This window comes from Zingiber officinale, chromosome 9A, assembly GCF_018446385.1.
Source record: "Zingiber officinale cultivar Zhangliang chromosome 9A, Zo_v1.1, whole genome shotgun sequence".
NCBI classification, from domain to species: Eukaryota; Viridiplantae; Streptophyta; class Magnoliopsida; order Zingiberales; family Zingiberaceae; genus Zingiber; species Zingiber officinale.
In genome coordinates this window covers 23,128,824-23,150,916 of record NC_056002.1, presented here as the reverse complement: position 1 = coordinate 23,150,916, position 22,093 = coordinate 23,128,824, and the positions used below count along the sequence as shown (strand labels likewise).

The 22,093-nt window shown below is 38.2% G+C and overlaps 1 protein-coding gene across 1 annotated transcript; it reads right to left on the bottom strand.

The window, feature by feature from the left end:
- Positions 1 to 292: 292 nt before the first annotated feature.
- LOC122019087 (polyphenol oxidase A1, chloroplastic-like) lies at positions 293 to 1,587 on the bottom strand. The gene is made up of 4 exons (XM_042576597.1): positions 1,553 to 1,587; positions 1,071 to 1,188; positions 713 to 848; positions 293 to 630 (listed from the first exon to the last, which is right to left on the bottom strand). Exons 1-4 carry the CDS (start codon positions 1,585 to 1,587, stop codon positions 293 to 295), a joined length of 627 nt encoding a protein of 208 aa, XP_042432531.1.
- Between the last annotated feature and the right edge of the window lie 20,506 nt (positions 1,588 to 22,093).

Here is a 22,093-nt window from a genome sequence, read left to right as displayed (position 1 = left end):
TGTCTTGGTGTTTGTAATTTTGAATCAAGGGGGAGTGTTGATAAATGACTCAAAACTAATAATTGAGTTAGTGGTGGCAAAGAGTGGTAGTAGTGGAGTAGAGTAGTTGAGTTAGTAGAGTGAATTGTGGAGTTATTGGGTTATGTAGGTAGCTTATAAATAGGCTACATGTTTTTTGATTTAATTGAAACTTGAGAGATTATTGTGTTCCATTTGTCCATCTTTGTCCTCTTATCCTCCTCCCAATTTTCTCTAATAGCGTCAAGTCGTCGGTCCATCGGTGCACCGTATTCTATGGAACTTTCTCCAAAGACCTGTCGTCATCGGTGGTCTTGTCGCCGGCGCAGTACGGCGAGCCCATGAACAGAAACGACATCTTGCCTCTGGAGATCACCTGGTGGTACATGATCTTGAGGTTGCGGTCGACTTGTTGCTCATAGGGCAAGCCAGGGTCATCCCTGTTGAAGTCGAGGTCAACAAGGGCCGACGGATGGTGCCAGGCTATGCGTAACTTGTCATAGAGTGATGAAGACTTTTTAATGTAGATGGAGGGCATTTGGATGCCCTCCAGTGCTCGCGCGCCCCAGTTCCAGAAGGGAAGTGTAAAGGTCTCGTTGTCGATGAGTTTCCCTGTGAATCGAATCGAAAAAACAATGATATGTATGAGAATTGAGAAGATTAATCATCGAATTATAAAAATATAGGAGTATACCAAGGATCCTCTCGTAGAAGTAGAGGTAGAAGCGGTGCCACGGCAAGAAGAGCCACGAGTTGTGGACTTGGATCTCCAAGTCGGGGAAGCCGATCTGCTCATAGGCGCTGTGGCAGTAAGCGCAGTGGACATTCGCCTACTACGTGAAGTTGCACGGATGGTAGCACCCTCATGCAGTGGCGGATTCAGAAATTTATGCACGGAGGGGCAATTACAATTTGAGTTGAGAATGATCTGAGCTAATCATGGCCAATTTTTACACCAAACAAGGAGTGATATCTTTCATCTCCATCAATAAAACCCCATAATACTATAGGTTACATCGTCGGCAAGTCCCCTTCCCCAGATCGACCCCTACCCTTATGAGCTCGATGGCTTTGGTGTACTTGGCCAGGTAGTTGGCGTCGAACAGGTGGGCGGCGGGGCGGACGCAGAGGGGGGATGACTGCGGCGAGAGCTTGAAGTCCCTTACGGTGCTGGAGTATGGAGGGTGTGAGAAAATAATTAAGACATGATAAGGTTAAGTCCCCACGTCGTTAGTTTATTTTTTTTATTTTCTTGATAATTTCTTATTACTCAGTCGATCCTATTTTTATGGATCTAGTGTTAGTTGATCCTATTTTTACGGATCTCATAGTCTTTGCTCTTATCATTTGTGGTGTATTTAAAGGGTCGTAGAGGTGTGTAGAAGGTATCTCGATGTAAGGTTTTCTTTCATAAGTTAAATTTCTATTTGTCCTATTCTTCTTATATATTCCTATGTGATGTGTGCTTTGGGTGTGCTATCCTATCCGATTCTAAGCCAACATCTGGTATCAGAGCTTTGGCAGTATAGAATACCCAAGAATCCACGATTCCACAAAAATATCTGGCATCCCATAAGTTGCTATGAAGGAGAACGGCGGAGTGCCATTTTCTTATCCGATGCTAAGCCCTCACAATTACACTGTATGGGCAATAAAGACAGAGGTGATTCTTGATGCCCAGAGAGTCTGGGAGGCGGTGGAGCCAATGGAAGGAGCCCAAGTAGATACAAAGAAGGACAAAAGGCGCGTGCATACATCTTGCAATGTATCCCCGAAGATATCCTTCTCCAGATTGCAAAAAAGAAGATGGCGAAGGGAGTCTGGGACAACCTCAAAACGAGGTACCCTTGTAGTGATCGGGTGAAGAAGGCACGCGTACAAACGTTGAAGAGCGAGTTTGACGCCCTCTGGATGAAGGAGACCAAGACGATTGATGAGTTTGCTGGCAAACTCAGCGCTATGAGCAGTAAGTTCTCCACTCTTGGTGCCACGCTTGAAGATTTCTCTTTGGTAAAGAAGTTGCTTGATTCTGTCCCTGATAAGTTCTTCCCTATTATTGCCGGTATTGAGCAGTTTCACGATCTTGAGACCATACCATTTGAGGAGACTATTGGGCCACTAAAGGCGTATGAGGAACAAACACTACGATTACATGACAACACCAACGACACTGAAGGTGAGCTCCTACTTACTAATGTCGCATGTCAAATGGGACAGAAGGGGAGCAACGTGGACACTTCGTCAGGAGGCAAGGGGTGTGGGTCCAGCAACCCTAGTCGTGGCAAATGGCATGGGCATGGGCGTGGGTGGGGGCGCGGTCGTGGTCGTGGTACGCCGAGCCAAGACAGTGTAGGAGGCACTAGTAGCAACGACAGAGGCACTCGTGACAAGAGCCGTATAAAGTGTTTCAATTGTGAGAAAATGGGGCATTATATGCCCGAATGCTACAACAAGCGTCGTGATGATGAGGCTCACCTCACTTGCGCCACCGATGAAGAGCCAACACTGATGATGACCGTGCCCCACGAGGAGCCTGACACTAGGCATGAGCGGCAGGATACCATTCTGCTCAGTGAAGATAGGTTGCTACCGGAGATGTACCGCTGTGTTAATAAAGGAGATAAAGACGTCTGGTACCTTAACAATGGTGCCAGCAACCACATGACTGACCATCACGAGAAGTTTCAAGAACTAGATGAAACCATCACCGGGAGGGTGAGGTTTGTCGATGGATCAACCATTGAGACCATGAGCAAGGGGACGGTTGTGTTCGAATGCAAGAACGACGATCGGAAGGCTCTCCATGAGGTATACTACATTCCGAAACTTTGTAGTAATATATATCATAAGTCTCGGTCAATTGACAGAAACTAGGAACAAGGTGCACATGGAAAGAGATACCATGAAGGTGATTGATAGGAGCAGGAAGCTCTTAATGCTGGTAAAGTGAACACAAAATTGCTTGTACAAGATAACATTGAAGACATTTAAGCAAGTCTGTCTCCTAGCAAGCCTAGAAGACCCAACTTGGTTATGGCATACAAGGCTCGGACATGTCAATTTCCATGACTTGAAGTTGTTAGGGGAGAAGAAATTGGCGGTTGATGTGCCTCCATTGCCCCAGCCGAACAAGCTTTGCGAGGTGTGTGTGATCGCCAAGCATGCAAGGTCGCCATTCCCGTGCCAAGCAAACTATAGAGTGAGAAGCCGTTGGAACTTCTCCATGTTGATATTTGCGGGCCAATCTCACCATGTACACTAGCCGGTAATAAGTACTTTCTTCTGATTGTTGATGATTTCACAAGGTGGATGTGAGTGTTTATATTGGTAGCAAAGGATGATGCATTCCGAGCATTCAAGAAGTTCAAATTCTTGAAGGAGAACAAGACTGAATACAAGATCAAAACACTCCGGACAGACCGGGGCGACGAGTTTCTATCCACGAAGTTCACTCAGTTCTATGAAAATGAAGGAATGGAGCGACATCTCACGACTCCCTACACACCCCAACAAAATGGTGTTGTGGAGCATCGTAATTGCACCATAATGGCCATGGCAAGACCTCTCCTCAAGGGTACATATATGCCGACAAGGTTCTGGGGAGAGGTGGTTAGACATGCTGTCTATCTGTTAAACTGTCCCCCAACTAAGGCGCTAGAAGAGCGCACACCATTTGAAGCTTGGATGGGGAGAAAGCCACATCTCGCTCACTTGAGAGTGTTCGATTGTGTTGCATATGTGAAAAATACAGCCCCTCATCTCAAGAAACTTGACGATAGAAGCTTACCCATGGTATACTTGGGTGTCGAGGAAGGTTGCAAAACCCATCGTCTATTTGATCCAAGGCATGGCGAGCTATAAGTAAGTAGAGATGTGATGTATCGAGAAAATTATGAATGGATATGGAATGCAGGTGCCAACAATGAAGAAAAGGTACCAGAGTTTATGGTGGTGGATGCATTCGGCACTGACGAGGTGATTGTTGCAACAGACATTGAGGCCACAGTGGAAGATGTCACAACATTGATAGTAGCTGTGGTGCCCATGACAGGAGCGTCAAGTCCATCTACACCATCATTGAACACCCATACAGCTTCCTCACCTTCGATAACAAACTCACCCGAGTCTTATGAAGGACCGGTCTGTTTTAGATTCATTGATGATATTTACGCCAACACTGAGGAAGTGGTTGGTATTGATGAAGAAGAGGGTGAGGTGATGATGGTGATATTTGAAGAGCCGACATGTTATCAAGAAGCTGCAACCGAGGCTTGCTGGTACGAAGCAATGGAGAAAGAACTGAAATCTATTGAGATGAATAATACCTGGAACTTAACTGAGCTCCCATTAGGCCACAAGCCTATTGGCCTAAAGTGGGTGTTCAAATTGAAGAAAGATTCAGATGGGAAAGTTGTTAAGCATAAAGCAAGATTAGTGGCTAAAGGCTATGTACAAAGACAAGGCATCGACTTTGAAAAAGTATTTGCGCCTGTCGCTAGACTTGAGACTATTCGAGTCATTCTTGCGCTTGCGGCAAATCAAAACTGGGAGGTACACCATCTAGATGTGAAGTTAGCATTTTTTAACGGAGAGTTAGAAGAAGAAATATATGTCACTCAACCAGAAGGGTTTGAAGTACAAAATCAGAAACATAAGGTATACAGGTTGTCCAAGGCCCTCTATGGACTGCGGCAAGCTTCATGAGATTGGAACATACGTTTGAACAGGAGTCTGGAAGAGCTTGGTTTCAAAAAATGTACTCAAGAACATGCAATATATACAAGAGGTGAAGGAGAATCAAGTATACTTGTTGGAGTGTATGTCAATGATCTCATCGTGACAGGAAGTAGCACAGAGAAAATCAACAAGTTCAAACAACAAATGATGACAGAATTTGAGATGAGTGATTTGGGTATTCTCTCCTACTACTTAGAGATTGAAGTGGAGCAACAGAAGAGCCGAATTTTACTTAGATAATCAGCTTATGCCAAGAAAATTCTATCTCAGTTCAAGATGGAAGACTGCAATGCCACAAAGCATCCAATGGAACCCAAGACACGTTTGCATAAGGACTTGGAAGGGACTCCAGTTGACGCCACGGAGTACAGGCACATTATTGGTTGTCTGAGATATTTGCTACACACATGGCTGGACCTGTCATATTATGTCAGAATGATGAGCAGATACATGGAGAGGCCTATAATCATACTGTTAGAATGTATACTAAAAGTCTAGCCTTTTGTATAAACACTTAGTTTAAAATCACATTGGTCAAATATCTGCACTTATGTTAAATGTAGTTGTCTATTTAATTTACATTGTAGATAACATGGTGTGAGGTGTCACACAGAAGATCATGTTATCAGTTCTTTATAAATTATAAATAGTAGCTCACAACCAAGATGGAATGGGACAAACCATTGGAGTGGTTGTAGTGTAATTTGGTATTAGTTTATCTTAACTATAAAATTACACTAGTACACTAGGTGTGTATTGAGCAGGACCATTTGAGGTAGTTCTTTTTATACTGACTTAATAAAAGAACAAGACCTCTGTTATTATGGAAGTGTATGTTCTTAATCCTGATATAATAACAAGCATGTATACTTAGTATTTATTTCTTTAATTTATCAATGGGTGAGATTTAGTTCGATAAATCAATTGGCCTGATAAGTTGAGAAATAATACTATTTATATGGTGTGTTGTTGATTATAGAAGGAAACTGTGTCCTAGTAATCTAGGTTGATAATGTCCCCTTGAGGAGCTCATAAGAATTGTTATGTAAATCCTATAGGTGGACTTAATCCGACATGACAATAAAGTTGAGTGGTACTACTCTCGGAGCTAGATATTAATTAAGTGAGTCGTCAGTAACTCATTTAATTAATGGACATTCGACATCTTAAACACAGAGAGATTAATGCACTCATGATATGAAGGAGCCCATAATGTAATTTGGGATTGATGCGGTAGTTCAATAATAACTCTTTAGTGGTATGAGTTATTATTGATGAACTTGAGTTGGGTGTTTGGGGTGAACACAGGAAGCTCAAGCTCATCGGGAGACCAAAACCAATTTCTCCTCTCGGTCCCTGTTGTAGCCTCTATAAAGCCTTGTATCCACAAAGTTCACTTCTTACCCAAGTAATGAGTCGGGCACATCCTTGCTTGGAGCAAGGGGGTCGGCCAAGTATTATTTTGGAGCTCATGTAGTGGCCGACCAAGCCATGCTTGGTGACCAAGCATAAGGCCGACCATAGGTAAAAGAAAAGGAAGTTTTGTTTTAAAACAAAATTTTGTTAAAATCTTTCCTTATTTGTAATTATCTACAATGGTTAAAAGAGAGATTTTATTTTACTAAAATCTTTCCTTTTTTGTAGTTATCTACAATGGTTAAAAGAAAGATTTTAATTTCCTTTTATAGCCATCCTCAAGGTTTTAAAAGAGAGTTTTAAAATTTTAAAATCTTTCCTTTTATAGCTATCTACAAAAGATTAAAGAGAGATTTTAATTTTGTTAAAATCTTTCGTTATTTGTAGTTATCTATAATGTTTAAAAGAGAGATTTTAATTTTTGATAAAACTTTCTCTTTTTGTAACCATGATTTAAAAAGGAGAAATTTTAATTGATCTTTTCTTTTTGTAGTTGTCTACATGTTTTAAAAAGAGAGATTAATTTTAAAACTTTCCTTTATTGCCATGTACAATAGGAAATTTAGAAAAGAGATATTTTAATTGTTGTTACAATTTTCTTTTTTAAATGGGAGGCCATAAATAAGGAAGTTTTAATTATGTTTAAAACTTTTCTTTTTTGCCGTGACCAAGGATTATAAAAGAGAGGTAGAGGGTGCCTTATGAGGAGAGAATTGATCTCTCTTAGCTCCTCTCTTTTCCTTGGTGTAGCTGGCCCTTGCTTCTCATCTTTCTCCTTGGATTCTTTCTCTTGTGGTCGGCGGCACCCTTTCTTCATCCTCCCTTTCTTCTCTCTAGGGCCGACACCTCATCTACTCACAGTGGCTGGAGCTTGGAGAAGAAGAAGAAAAGGAGAAGGAGCACATAGATGGCCGATTGCTTGGAGGAGAAGAAGAGGAAGAAAATTTTCTATTTTGGCATCCCTTGGTGGGTTGAGAGTCTTGGAGGAGAAGAAGTGGTTCGAGTGGATTTCATCTTTGTAGATCGTTGCCCACACAACGTCCAAGAGGAGGAGAGGAATACAACAGAAGATCAAGAGGTCTTTAGCTACAAAGAAAGGTATAACTAGTTATTTGTTTCCGCATCATAACTAGTTCATGTTCTTTGTGTAGATATTGAAAAACCAAACACAAGAGGCTATCGATTATATGTTATCATTTTTGTTATCGATTTTGTGTTTCAATTTCATGTTTTGATATTGTGATTCTATTGAGGTTTCTGTAGTTAAACCTAGTTTAATGTAAGAAGTTAAATATCCGATTTCTTTGAAAGGCTTTGTCTAGGAAGTGGTAGATGATCCCATACCCAAGAAGGCTTAGTGCCTCGCCATGTTTAACCTGAAAGCTGATTTTTGAAATAGATATTTGATTAACTTCTGTAATATGGTTTAACTTAGGAAGATCACATCGGTCAAACTTGGAGTAAAAATGTTAAGTATTGTTTCCAATCCAAGTTTAACTTCTGAAGGACAATTTGGATTAATAATGTTAAGCATCGTTTGCAATCTAAATTTAACTTCAGTAGAGCACATGGGTAGCTAGGATAGTTCTATGCTTGTACAAAATTTTTGTATCGGGGAACTAGAACGATATTCCGAGTAGCAACCAACACATGCATCACAAGGTGGTCAAATAGATTCTCAAGTATTTGAAAGGTACAATCTATTTTGAGCTTGTTTACATAAAGGGACCCCAGGAAATTGGTATATTCGGCTACTCGGACAGTGATTTAGTCGGCGATCTCGATGGGAGGAAAAACACAAGTGGAATGACTTTCTATTTTAATGAAAGCTTGGTGTCCTGGAATTCACAGAAGCAGAAGATAGTGGCGCTTTCATCGTGTGAGGCAGAGTTCATGGCAGCCGCAACTACGACCTGCCATGCTTTGTGGTTGAGGAGCCTTGCCAGTGAATTAACCGGTGTAGAGCCAAAGTCGGTAACTTTGTTTGTTGACAACAAATCTGCGATAGCTCTCATGAAGAATCCGATATTCCATGATCGAAGCAAACATATAGATACAAGGTTTCATTTTATCAGAGAATGTATTGAAAGAGACAGATTGTGGTTGAGTTCGTTAATACCGGAGAACAACGAGCCAATGCGTTAACTAAAGCATTGCCAGGAGTGAAGTTAGCTGCCATGCGACAACTATTCGGCGTCCGTGATTTACAACTATGTCAGGATTAGGGGGAGTAATGTGAGAAAATAATCCAGACATGATAAGGTTAAGTCCCCACGTCGTTAGTTTGTTTTTTTATTTTTTTGATAATTTCTTATTACTCAGCCGATCCTATTTTTATGGATCTAGTGTTAGCCGATCCTATTTTTATGGATCTCATAGTCTTTGCTCTTATCATTTGTGGTGTATTTAAAGGGTCGTAGAGGCGTGTAGAAGGTATTTCGATGTAAGATTTTCTTTCGTAAGTTAAATTTCTATTTGTCCTATTCTTCTTATATATTCCTGTGTGCTATGTGCTTTGAGTGTGCTATCCTATCCGATTCTAAGCCAACAGAGGGCAGCAGTCGACGACAGGGACGCCGCTGAGCAAGTCGGCGGGCCTGCACTTGGAGAAATCCGGCACCATGATCGGGCTGCTGAAGGCCGGTTTGCTACCTACCCCAAGTTCGTCAATGGCCACGGTGGTGCCGACGAGGAAATCGCAGTGGTCGAGCGTGGGCTCATGCTTATCGTCGCTAGATTTGCATGCGATCTTGGAACACAGACGTCACTTAATTAGGAAAGAAGGGATTTTGGCGGGGTAGGCGCATGCAAAGGAGTTGTTAATGGTGGTCGTATGAGGAATATTGCATGGAATAACAAGGCTAGCCATTGTGTTCATATCAATATTGCAGGACGAGGTGAGATCATTATAGGCGATTTATATATAGCCCATCCTAGTTTCGGATGACAGATCTAATTTTCTGATTTATTTTAGTGGTTTGTCTAAAATTTTAATGGGATCAGAATGATTAGTTGAATGTCAAAATTATTAAAAAATAAAAATAAAACACAAATTATCGACCACGGGCTATGACGTTGGAATTTCTGTCACGATTTATTTGTACTTTTGGTTGAGAATCTAATTAGATTCGTTGAGTCCTGAATATTCATGCAGTGAGAGGAAAATATAATGTGTTTGTCGAAATTCATCGGAATCATGGTGATGATAGAGTTTTCAGGCATCATCCATCTTCATGTTCCAGATCAGGTGAACTTCTCATAGATAGCGCAAATATGATCTCGTCCTAAAGCTGAGAAGACGGAATGACTGAAATGATGTGGTTGGAATGTTGATCGAGTTTCCATGATCCGGAGGAGGAGGGCATGATGAGTTGTCTTCTTTGTTGACTAAGTCGTCCGAAGGCCTTTGGTCATAACGCTACTTGCAAACAGCAACCGGGTTAACCCGATCCCTGGCCTCCTTTTATGGATATATGCTTTGCACCCTCCACCCATGGGGCTCTGCACCCTCCACCCATGGAGCTTTACACCCTCTTATGGCTACAAGCTTTGCACCCTCCACCCACGAGGCTTTGTTTTCTCTTATTGCTACAGGCTCTACTCCCTCGTATTGCTATGGACATCACTCCCTTTGGGAGTTAAGGGATCGACACTATTTCTTTACCTGACTTCATGGGCATTCAGGGGTCGAGGGATCAAATCAAATCCTCAGTTGGTCGACATCACTCCATGATTCGGTATGGTAAAGGATCGGCTTCCTCCTATTGTTACGGGCTCTATTCTCTCATATTGCTATGGACTTTGCTCCCTTTGACGGTCAGAGCTCAGATTATTCTCTTCCTGACTCCGCAGATATTTGGGAGTTAAGGGATCGATACTATTTCTCTCCCTAACTCCATGGTATTCGGGAGTCGAGAGATCAAGGTAGATCCTCAATCGATCAGCATCACTCCATGATTAGGTATGGTAAAGGCTCTACTCCCTCATATTGCTATGAGCTTTGCTTCCATTGACATCAAAGCTCAACCTCCCCTGTTTAGGGTCGAGTTATCTTTACTGGTCTCGGACCAGTGTATCTCTATCAGTATATCTTCTTTAGGGCTCAACTTCCCTCATTTGAGGACAAGCTATCTCCACTGGTCTTGGACTAGAGTATCGCCATGGGTCTCAGACCGGAGTATCTCTACAGGACTCGAACCAAAGTATTGTTGGATCGAAAAGTGCTAGTTGGGGAGGGGGGGGGGTGAATAACGCTCGTGGCTTTCGCTTTTCGTTTCAGAAATCTTAGAATAACGCAGCGGAAATTAAAACACAGAGACACAAGCAAACACAGGGATTTGCTTGGTTCAGAGCCTGTGGCGACTCCTACTCCAAGGCTCACACTCGTTGAGTATTTACTTTGGGCAATAACTATAATCGCACAAAAGGTTACAAGAGATATATTATTATAAAACTATACTGACAATAATGAATTGAAACTTTGCAGTTTCGGGTCGTCGTGGTCTTGTTGTAGCTCAGTCGGATCATCTCGTTAGCAGTAAGCTGAAGAAGGATTGCCAAAACTGTATTGTTGCAAACTGCTGGTCGAGACAGGCTTATATAAGCAGTTGAGGGCACCTTCAAGCCCCTTGAGGGTGCCTCAATCACCGCTGGATTCGCAACGCGGATGTACTTTGACTCCTTCGCAGCCTATCCACCTGAGAGCGCCTCCAATGCCATAGAGGGTGTCTTCTGTTGGAATGTATATTAAAAGCCTAGTTCTTTGTATAAATATTTATTTAGAAATAAGAATCACATTGGTCAAATGTCTATATTTATGCTAAGTGTAGTTGTCCATTTAGTTTATATTGTAGATAACATGGTGTGAGGAGACACACAGAAGATCATGTTATCAGTTCTTTATAAATTATAAACAGTTTCTCACAACCAAGATGGAATGAGACAAACCATTGGAGTGGTTGTAGTGTAATTAGGTATTAGTTTATCTTGACTAATAAATTACATTAGTACATTATGAGTGTATTGAGCAGGACCATTTGAGGTAGTATCTTTTTATACTGAATATATAAAAGAACAATACCTCTGTTATTATGAAAGTGTGTACTCTTAATCATGATATAATAATAAGCACATATTCTTAATATTTATTTCTTTAATTTATCAAAGGGCGTGATTTAGCTTGTTAAATCAATAGGACCGATAAGTTGGGAAATGATATTATTTATATGGTGTGTTGTTAATTATATAATGAAACTGTGTCATAGTAATCTAGGTTGATGATGTCCCCTTGAGGAGCTCATAAGGATTGCCATGTAAACCCTACAGGTCGACTTAGCCCGACATGACAATAAGGTTGAGTGGTACTACTCTTGGAGCTAGATATTAATTAAGTGAGTTGTCAGTAACTCATTTAATTAGTGGGTATTCAATATCTTAAACACAGGGAGACTACACACTCATGATAAGAAGGAGCTTATATTGTAATATGGGATTGGTGCGGTAGTGCAATAATAACTCTTTAGTGGAATGAGATATTATTGATGAACTTGAGTTGGGTGTTCGGGGCGAACACGGGAAGCTCAAGCTCATCGGGAGACCAAAACCAATTTCTCATCTCGGTCCCTATTGTAGCCTCTTATCTATAAAGTGTTATATCCACCAAAAACCCAACTTCTTACCCACTTCTTGGTGGCCGGCCAAGCCTAGCTTGGAGCCCAAGCTAGGGCCGGCCAAACCAAACCAAGATGTGAGCCAAGTTGTGGCCGACCCTAGCTTGGAGCCCAAGCTAGGGTGGTCGGCCACATAAATATTAAAAGGAGTTTTTAATTTTAAATCTTTCCTTATATGGAAACAATGGTTTTAAAAGAGAGTTTTTAAAATTTTAAATCTTTTCTTTTATATCTTTCTACAAAGGATTAAGAGAAAGGTTGATATCTTTCCTTATTTGTAGTTAAGAGAAAGATTTTAATTTTTGATAAAACTTTTCTTTTTGTAACCATCCACATGTTTTAAAAGAGTGATTTTAATTTATAAAATTTTCCTTTTATAACCAACCATGAAGGGATTTAAAGAAAGAAATTTTTTAATTAAAATTTCTTATTGGAAACAAATAAGGAAGTTTTAATTTCATGTTTAAAACTTTCCTTGTTTGGATTTAAAGGGGTGACCGACCATGACAAGAAGAAAAGGAAGTTTTAATTTTTTTGTTTTAAAACTTTCCTTTTTAGTCATTGGCAAGGAATATAAGGAAGTTTTAATTATGTTTAAAACTTTCCTTATTTGCCAAGACCAAGGAATATAAAAGAGAAGGAGGGGGTGCCTCACCCAACAATACATCTTCTATTCCTCTTCTCTCTTCCTTGGTGGTAGATGGCCCTTTGCTCTTCCTCTTCTCTTTATCTTTGTGGCCGGCGGCATCAAGACTTGAAGGTTGGATTGGTGGCCGGTTCATGCTTGGAGAAGAAGGAGAAGAAGGAGGCATTGTTTCCTAGCATCCCTTGGAGCTTGGTTGGTGGCCAAACTTCATCATCTCTTGGAGAAAGTTGGTGGCCGAAACTTGGAAGGAAGAAGAAGGCTTGGGTGGATTCTTGTCTTGGTAGATCGTCACCCACATAACGTCTGAGATAAGAAGAGGAATACAACAGAAAATCAAGAGGTCTATAAGCTACGAAAGGTATAACTAGTTATAAGTTTCCGTATCATAACTAGTGCATCCTTTTTGTATAGATCTTGTAAAACCAAACACAAGAGGTTATCAGTTTTAATTATCATTTTTGTTATCGATTTTATTTTTCGATTTCATGTTTCAATAATGTGTTTCTATTGAGGTCTCTGTAGTTAAACCTAGTTTACTGTGAGAAGTTTAAATATCCGATTTCTTCGAAAGGCTTTGTCTAGGCAGTGGTGGATGATCCCATACCCAAGAAGGCCTAGTATCTCACCACGTTTGACCTGGAAGTCGATCCTTGAAATAGATATTTGATCAACTTCTGTAATCTGATTTAACTTAGGAAGATCACATCGGTTGAACTTGAAGTAAGAATGTTAAGTTTCGTTCTCAATTAAAGTTTAACTTCTAAAGGAAAAATTTGGATTAATAATGTTAAGCATCGTTTGTAATCCAAATTTAACTTTAGTAGAACACATGGGTAGCTAAGATAGTTCTATGCTTATACAAATTTTTATACAGGGGAACTAGGATGGTATTCCGAGTAACAACCAACACCTTCAAGGTCGTCCGAGGTGCCTCAGCACTCCATAAGGGCACCTCTAGCTTTACTGCACACGCTCTCCAGCTCTTGCACCCGAGGTGCCTCCAAGCTCCATGGAGGGTGCCTCGGGTACTGTTCATCCGAGGGAAACCATGCTATTTTGTCCCTGCAAGATACGTTAGTCTCAAAATACCAAGCATACCCTGCAACACAAAGTTAGCACGCAATAATAAGACAAACATAAATGTTTTGACAGTCACTGGACTGTTCGATTTTGACTTCGGATTTTCAACCGGAAACCCTAGGTCGAACCGACGCCTACTGTTCCCTCTTCCGGGGAATACGCCCTCACCTGTTAGTATTAGCTCTAGTACCAGTTATGAGATGATTGTAAAGGGCTCATTTTGTATCATATATCATTATTAATAAAATACAAAGTTGGTTATTATATTTATTTTAGTTCAGTGCCAATTGAATAAGTATAATAATGTCCTTGGGTAGTAGGTTCTTATCTACTATATCAATTGGTTGAATTGATAGTGAGATATTGTAGAGAACACTACTCTTAACTGTTCATAGTTGAGCATTAATATACAAGGGCAATATTAATGCGTTGAGACTAGCATGTAGGTCAACGGATGACTTGATCTCACAAGTCATGGATATGAGATATCAGGTTGACACATGAGTATATATTAGAGAATATATATTGAATGACCCGCCATGAGAATGTTTCATGGATCATTATATGAGTGTCATAAACATTCTCATGTGACTATTGGTATGAATAGTCCTTAGACCTGAAGTCGCTATGGTTCCCTACATAAGGAGTTGTGTACTTTGGTATCGACAAATGTCACCTGTAACAAGGTGGACAATAAAGTCGATCACTGGGTATACAATGAATTATGCGGAGGGATGTGAGTGATGTAGATGGGATCTATCCCTTCCATATGACGGAAGCGATATCCGTGAGCCCCTTGATTAGTAGGACACAAGAAAGCATGATCATGCGCAAATGAGTCAATATGAGATATTGAGCTTATTTGATTGAGTGTGTCCACTTAGAGATCAAGAAATACAAAGGTTGATAAGAGGATGACACGGTCTATGCCTCATTGATCAACCGAGATATCAAGGATAGAGGGACAAAGTCATACAAGATAATAGCTACGGACAGGTTAGGTCGGATCTTGACCTTCTCGTCACTTGGGTAGCAATGATGCCTTGCTAGATGCCACTCATTGCTTATGTATCTAAATGTTGATTTGGGTACATTGCCAACGTTATGAGAACCTATTGAGTCACACACAAAGAACAAGTAGATTTGAAGATGTGTGCATATGATGAATCATTGGATTAAGTCTAATCCGAATTGGACTTATTGAGTTGGACTCAATTGGATCTAAATTATTGAATTAAGTCCAATTCAAATTAGACTCAAGGAGTCGATTTGAATTAATGAAATAGTGATTCATTGAATTTGAATTGCATGAGGATCAATTGAGTAAGACTCGATTGAATTAGACTTGAGTTAGACTCAAGTGATTAGACTTGAGTTAGACTCAAGTGAGGATTAATGGAGATAATTATTAAATTTTGAAATTTAATTATTCATTTCATTCAATTTTTGAAATTGAATTTGAAATGAGGAGTTACACTCATTTGAAATGAGGAGTTACAAGTGTGGTCCTTAATGGAGTGTAAATACTCATTAAGGCCATTAATGCTAATTAAGTGTTTTCATTGGATGAAAATACTTAAGCAATTTTCTCTTCATTTTGGATAGTTCTTCATTCTATTTGCTCCTCTCCTCTTTTGGCTAAAATCCACTCCATAGGTTGCTAGCACAACCTTTCTCCATCTTGTGAGTTTATGAGACAAACGAACGCTTGTTCGTGTGGATACCGTAGAGGCGCAAACGTGAGATCGTGTTGTGATCCGAGCTGTCGGGAGTCCATGAGCATGCACCAAAGATATAATCTCTCATGCTATGTTAGAAAACTTAGTATATGTAGGAATTTCTCTTTCCCTTCGCATGGATCTTCTGGAGGAAATATGTTTTTCCGCTGCGCTTTTGCATGTTTAGCAACAAATTTCCTTACACCACCTACTCCACTCAGGAGAGTATACCTGTTGCCAGTTCGATCCTCCAGATTGACTGGGCTTTTGCTCAGCGCCCGAGTCTTCAGGTCTTTCTGTTGAACGTCCGCTCCACGACCCGCCCAGACTTTCCACCCGATCTGCGACACCAGGATTTTCACCTAGAGTTTCCGACTCTAGGACTTTTGCCCGAAGACCTCGACCCACCAAGATTTTTCGCCTAGGGTTACCACCTCCTAGGACCTAGGATTATCACCCCCTAGGATTTTCTTCCTGCCTAACCGCAACTAGGACTTTTGCTTAAGATACCTTAGGTCTTTTCCTACAAATTTATTCAACCACATTAGATCACAAATAACCTTAACTTTGAAGCCTTTACCATTATCAAAACTCAGGTTCGATCGTCGGATACTTCCCACACCAACAATCTTCCCCTTTTTGATTATGACAATAAAAATTCAAAGTTAAGTAAAAAGACATAAAGAATAAAAAATAGTGCCATAAAGTATTTAAGAACAGTGCAAGCATAACTGAATTTAAATAACAGTGCAAAATAATTTTAAGTGAAAAGCTCCCCCTTAATAAAAGCTTTCCTTTTTTAGATTTTTCTTTATCCTAGACTTTTATATTTGAATTTTCTTATACTCTCCTCCTTTGCCATTTATCAAAAAAACTGTGTGAGGGAAAGAGTAAGAAAATGTTGTTTGACAACACTGAAAAAATTTGATTTGTCAACAAATTGATAAAGACTAAGTTTTCAAAAGGTTTAGCTTATAAGAACTTAGTTTTTTAAAAATATGAGAAAAGAAACTTTAGTTAAAACTAACTAACTTAGTTTAATAGAAAGTTGAATAAATACTTAAAACATTTTAATAAACACTTAGCTTTTTGAAAAAAATTTTCTTGTAAGACTTTTTAGCTATGTAAAAAGAAGACCTTTATCAAAAGGGACTTAGTTTAGAAAGTACTTAGCTTTAGAAAAAATCTTTTTCTTAAAAGAATGTTTTGCTCAAAAACTAAGTTTGGAAAGTAGTTTAGCTAAGGGAAAGTGTATTGACTTTGAAAAGTAACTTAGCTACATTTGAGTTAAAAAACTATTTGATAAAACTTTAAGAATATTAGCTAAATTTTTCAAAAGAAACACTTTAGGGTTTCAAAAAGCAATTTTACTTAGTTAAAATTTGAAAAATACTTAGCTTAAATAGTATCAATTTGTATAACTTTAGCCAAGCCCTCTTTCACTTAGAACCAAAAAAGAGTAAGAAAAATTTGATAAGGAAAAACTTAGTTTTCTTTTCCAAAGTCCTAAAGTCCAAGCATGAGTAATTAAAAATTCAAACCAAACACTTAGTTTCCTTAGCCAAATGTCTAACCATTAGCTACTAGATGCTTGCCGAAAAAATAATAGCTTTCACTTGGTTAGTCAAGTTAAGTCAGTGATCCAGTTAGATTTGACTAAGACAAGATAACTTAACTTGATTAATGTAAATTGGTATTTATTGCCCAGACTTATTGTGATGCACAAATATAAGCATTATGAAGTCTAGGCAGTACCCTATGCATCTCACACCATTCTAAGTATATTTATACACAAGCAAGGTAATCCTAGTGTACTTGTGAGATGCTCTAGTTGAAAACTAGGGGTACATGCTTTCTAGGGGGTAAATTCCTAAGCTAAGTCCAAATTTTGAAAACTAATAAACTTGGGATTTTGAAAATTATGTTCCCTAGAATTTGAATTCAAAGTAGTTTGAAATTGCAAATGAAGAATTAAAAAAAAACTCCTATTCTACTAAGCACATTCTTATTTACCTTCTAAGTGCACTGAACTCGAGTTCAGGTAAGGGTTTTATGAAAATGTCAGCCAGGTTTGACTTGGACTCAACGTAGTTAAGCACAATGTCACCCTTAGCTACATGATCCCTTACAAAGTGGTGTTTAACTTCTATGTGCTTAGTCCTTGAGTGGTGAATTGGATTCTTGGTTAAGTTAATTGAACTTATATTATCAATGGAAATTTTTGTGTTTTATATTCTGGTTGATAGTCCTTTAAGGTATGTATCATCCATAATAGTTGAGATGCGCATTCCCCTAAGGTTATGTACTCAACTTTAGTAGTGAATAGAGCAACACAATGTTACTTTCTATTTGACCAACTTACTAGGCACTGACCTAGGAATTGACAACTACCACTTGTGTTTTTTCTATCTAATTTGTACCCGACATAGTCAGAGTCAGAGTAGCCGATTAGGTCAAAAGTGCAAGTTCTAGGGTACCAAAGTCCTACATTTAGGGTTCCCTTAATGTACCTAAGTATTCTTTTAACATTTGTTAGATGTGACTCTTTTGCACAAGATTGGTATCTTGCACACATACCTACTGCAAATAGGATGTTCGGTCGACTTGCAGTTAGGTATAGTAGACTTCCTATCGCACTTCGATAGTATTTTAAGTCTACTGGTTTTCCTTTTAAGTCAGAGTCAATTTTAACATTTGTAGCCATTGGAGTACTTATAATTTTTGAATTCTCCATTCCAAATTTTCTAATTAACTCCTTGGCATATTTTGTTTGAAAGATGTAAATTCCATCTTTGGTTTGTTTAATTTGTAAGCCTAAGAAAAAGTTGAGTTCTCCTACTAGGCTCATTTCAAATTCACTCTCCATTAATTTGGTAAATTCTTTTAGAAATTTAATGTTGGTTGAACAAAAAATTATATCATCTACGTAGATTTTGGCTATAAAAATGTCTTTTTCTAAGGTTTTTACAAATAAGGTTTGATCTATTTGACCTTGTTTAAAACCTTTAGATATTAGATAATTTGATAATCATTCATACTAGGCCCTAGATGCTTATTTTAGTCCATATAGGGCCTTTTTTAGCCTAAAAACATGGTTCGGATGGTCCAAGTCCTCAAATCCTGGGGGTTGACTTACATATACCTCTTCTTTGATAAATTCGTTTAAAAAGGCGGATTTTACATCCATTTGAAATAACTTGAATCCCTTGTGTGCTGCATAGGCCAGTAGCATCCTAATGGATTCAAGTCTTGCTACGGGGTATATGTCTCATCATAGTCTAACCCTTCTATTTGACTGAACCCTTTAGCTACTAACCTAACTTTATTTCTTACAATTTCACCCTTATCATCCAATTTATTTCTAAATACCCATTTGGTGGCAACTATGGTTTTGTTATTGGGTTTGGGTACTAGTTTCCAGACATGTTTTTTTTCAAATTGGGCTAACCCCTCTTGCATTGCTAATATCCAGTCTGGGTCAGGTAGGACTTCTTCTATAGTTTTGGGTTCAATTTTTGAAATGAGGGCTATCTGACTTAGGTTCCTATAAGATAATCTAGTTCTAACTCCTATGGTTGGATCACCCAAAATTTGATCAGGTGAGTGATTGGTACTTGTTCTTGATGGTCTTATGTTAGAGTCACTAATTGGTTCTTGACTAGATTTTCTTTGAATATCTTCATCATCTTCTAAATTTCTTGAATTAATATTTTTATTTATTAAGTTAGGTAAGTTATTTTCTTCAAAAATTACATTAGTTGTTTCTTCAACATTTAAGGTATTTTTGTTATAAACTCTATAGGCCCTACTAGTTGTAGAGTACCCTAATATTCTTGAGATTGACTTAGATGTGAATTTTCCTAAGTAGTCCTTAGTGTTTAATATATGAACTTTACACCCAAAAACTTTTAAATAATTTAAGTTAGAAATCTTGTTGTAATATAATTCATATGGAGTTTTATTTTATATTTTATTAATTAAAATTCTATTTTGAATATAACCAGGCTGCATTAATTGCCTCAGCCTAGAATTGATTATTTAAGTTGTATTCATTAACATAGTTTTAGCGGCTTCTTGTAGGGTTCTATTTTTTTCTCTCTACTAGACCATTTTGTTGGGGGGTTCTAGGGCATGAATATTCATGTTTATATCCATTAATTTCACAAAATTCATTAAATTTTAGATTTTTCAAATTCCCCCCATGGTCACTTTTAATTCTTTTAATTTTAGTATCTTTTTCATTTTCTACTAAATTACAAAAAGTTTTAAAGATTTCATAGGTTTCATCTTTAGATTTTAGAAATTTTACCTACATAAACCTTGAGTAATTATCAATTATTACTAAGTAATATTGGTTTTTTCTTAGTGACTTAACCCCATGTGAATCAAATAGGTCTAAGTATAGAAGTTCAAGTATTGAGTTAGTTCTATTTAAATAGGTTGGTTTATGGGTTGACTTGGTTTGTTTACCTTGTTGACATGCATTACAAATTGAGTTTTCGGTAAATTTTAATTTGGGCAAGCCTCTGACTAAGCCATTTTGACTCATTTTTTAAATGAATCTGGTGTGAGTGTGGCCCAGTCTTCTGTACCACAGCTTAGTTTCCTCTTGCTGTGTTAATAGACACTTAAGTGAGGAGGTTGGTAGATCAATTGAATAGATATTCTTTTTCCTAATTCCCTTAAGCGTGGTGCTAGGATTTTCAACATTTTTAATTAAGCATTCAGATTTTGAGAATGTGACTAAGTATCCTGAGTCACATAATTGACTAATACTTAGTAAATTAAAATTCAAACGATCAACCAATAAAACTTTTCAAATATAGAAATCAGAACTTAGTTAGATATTACCTGTTCCGATTACCTTGAATGTTCCGTCATTGCCGAATGCGACGGACCCTAGGTTCTTCAATTTCAACTTAGTGAATTTCAATCTATCTCCAGTCATGTGACTGGAGCATCCACTATCTAGCATCCATTGATCCAAATCTTTATGTTCCTACACATAAAGTATTTGATTTGGTTCAATTTAATGGATAGAAAGATACTTTGATTGAAATTAACTCTTAATGGTCCATCTCACCCAGTCTAGATTATCAAACATGGTATTCCTATGGATGATTGTGAGATAGTTTTATTGAGTTAAACAGTTTTAAGTTAGGATTAATTGATTAATTAAATTAAGATTATTTATTAATTAAATTAAGATTATTTAAGTGATTATGCTAAAATTAATTATTAAAAAATTAAGTTAAAATTAATTAATTAAAAATTAAGTTAAAATTAATTAATTATTTATTGAAAATGAAATTGATTAGGTTACAATTGATTTGTTTGTTTAAAATTAATTTGTTAATTATTTTAATTAACTTCTAAATTTTACCTAGGTCCATCTCACCCATTTCTAAATTTTCAACCAGGGATCCTTATGAATTTTGTGAGATGGTTTAATTTTATCTTTGATTTATGTTATGTCTAAGGATTAATTTACATTTGAATTAGTCTCAGATTTTTCAATTGGTCAATTAAATACACATTTCAAAGATTGGCTCCCAGGCTGTGGTGAAGCACTAGGCCTTCTTGGGTATGAGATCATCCACCACTTCTAGACAAAGCCGCTCAAAGAAATTGGGTATTTAATTTTCCTTTTAAAATCCCTAGGTCTAACTAGTCAAGTGTAAATTACGCCTAGGTTCTTATCTAGCCTAATCTAAGCATGTGTAGTAAAAGCAGTAAGCAACAATCATCAAACAATTCTTACAATGATTTTTTTATTGGCTCCCCTTGGATTATAGCCTCTATATGGTCTATTAAGGTAATGAATTTGATCCTTGGGGATCCAATATCGACCAAGTCCAACTTGATTTACCAAGTTTGACTTGGGGACCCATGCTTGGACTAGTTTTTTGTTTGTTCTATTGACAAGAGATAGATATGAACGGTATTTCTTTTTTGTCCTAAATCCTAGTCTGGATTGATTATATACGACCTTTTGTTTTCTAAGAATCAAATCAAGATTCTTGGAACCCAATGTAAACTGTTCCAACGTGATCTTCAAATCCTTGACTTGAGTTTTTAGGCTGGAATTCTCCTCCTCAAGCTTTTGGACTTGAGTTGAGGTTTCAGTTTGAATAGGGTCAGTCAAGGATTCGGACTTAGTCACTTATTTAAGGGTTGTTACCTCCTTTAGAAGTGATTTGATCTGAACGTTAGATTTAGCTAATTTACGCATAAGATAATTGACTAGATTATGCAACCGACAAATACTTACATCAGGGTTATGCCCTTCGGAAACGGATACGGATCCGTGGCTTCTCTCTGATTTGGCTTCCGATTCGTTCTCGCTTTCGAATTCATTGATTTGGTCCCGGGCCGTCAGTGCAAGAAAGCTCGTCTGTTCGAGCTCTACATCGGACTCTTCTGATGAGGACTCGTCCGAGGTTACCTTCAGAGCTTTCTTCTTTCTTTGCTTCTTTGCATCCTTTTAATTCGGATAGTTGGCTTTGATATGTCCCTTTTGGTTGCAACCGTAGCAGGTTACTTTGAACTTTACCTTTGAGCTTGGTTGAACCTCCTTGGACTGGATCACCTTCTTGATGTCCTTCTTGTTGAAGCCCTTCTTCTTTTTTAGAGATTTCTATTAGTTAGAGCCCTAGAGCCAATCATATGATGATTGTTGTATGAACTCGTTGTATTATATTCCTATATATTAGTAAAGGCATTTCTTTATGGTTATTATACTTACTTGTATTGGTGCCAAATAACTAAGTATAATAGCATCCTTGAGTAGAAGATTCTTATCTATATCA

Coding starts and splice junctions, on each gene's coding strand:
- LOC122019087 (XM_042576597.1), bottom strand. CDS start 1,587: ATGCCAGATATTTTTGTGGAATCGTGGATTCTTGG. Junction 1,189..1,552: donor GTGGAATCGTGGATTCTTGG/GTATTCTATACT, acceptor TCCATACTCCAG/CACCGTAAGGGACTTCAAGC. Junction 631..712: donor CTTCTACGAGAGGATCCTTG/GTATACTCCTAT, acceptor TTCGATTCACAG/GGAAACTCATCGACAACGAG.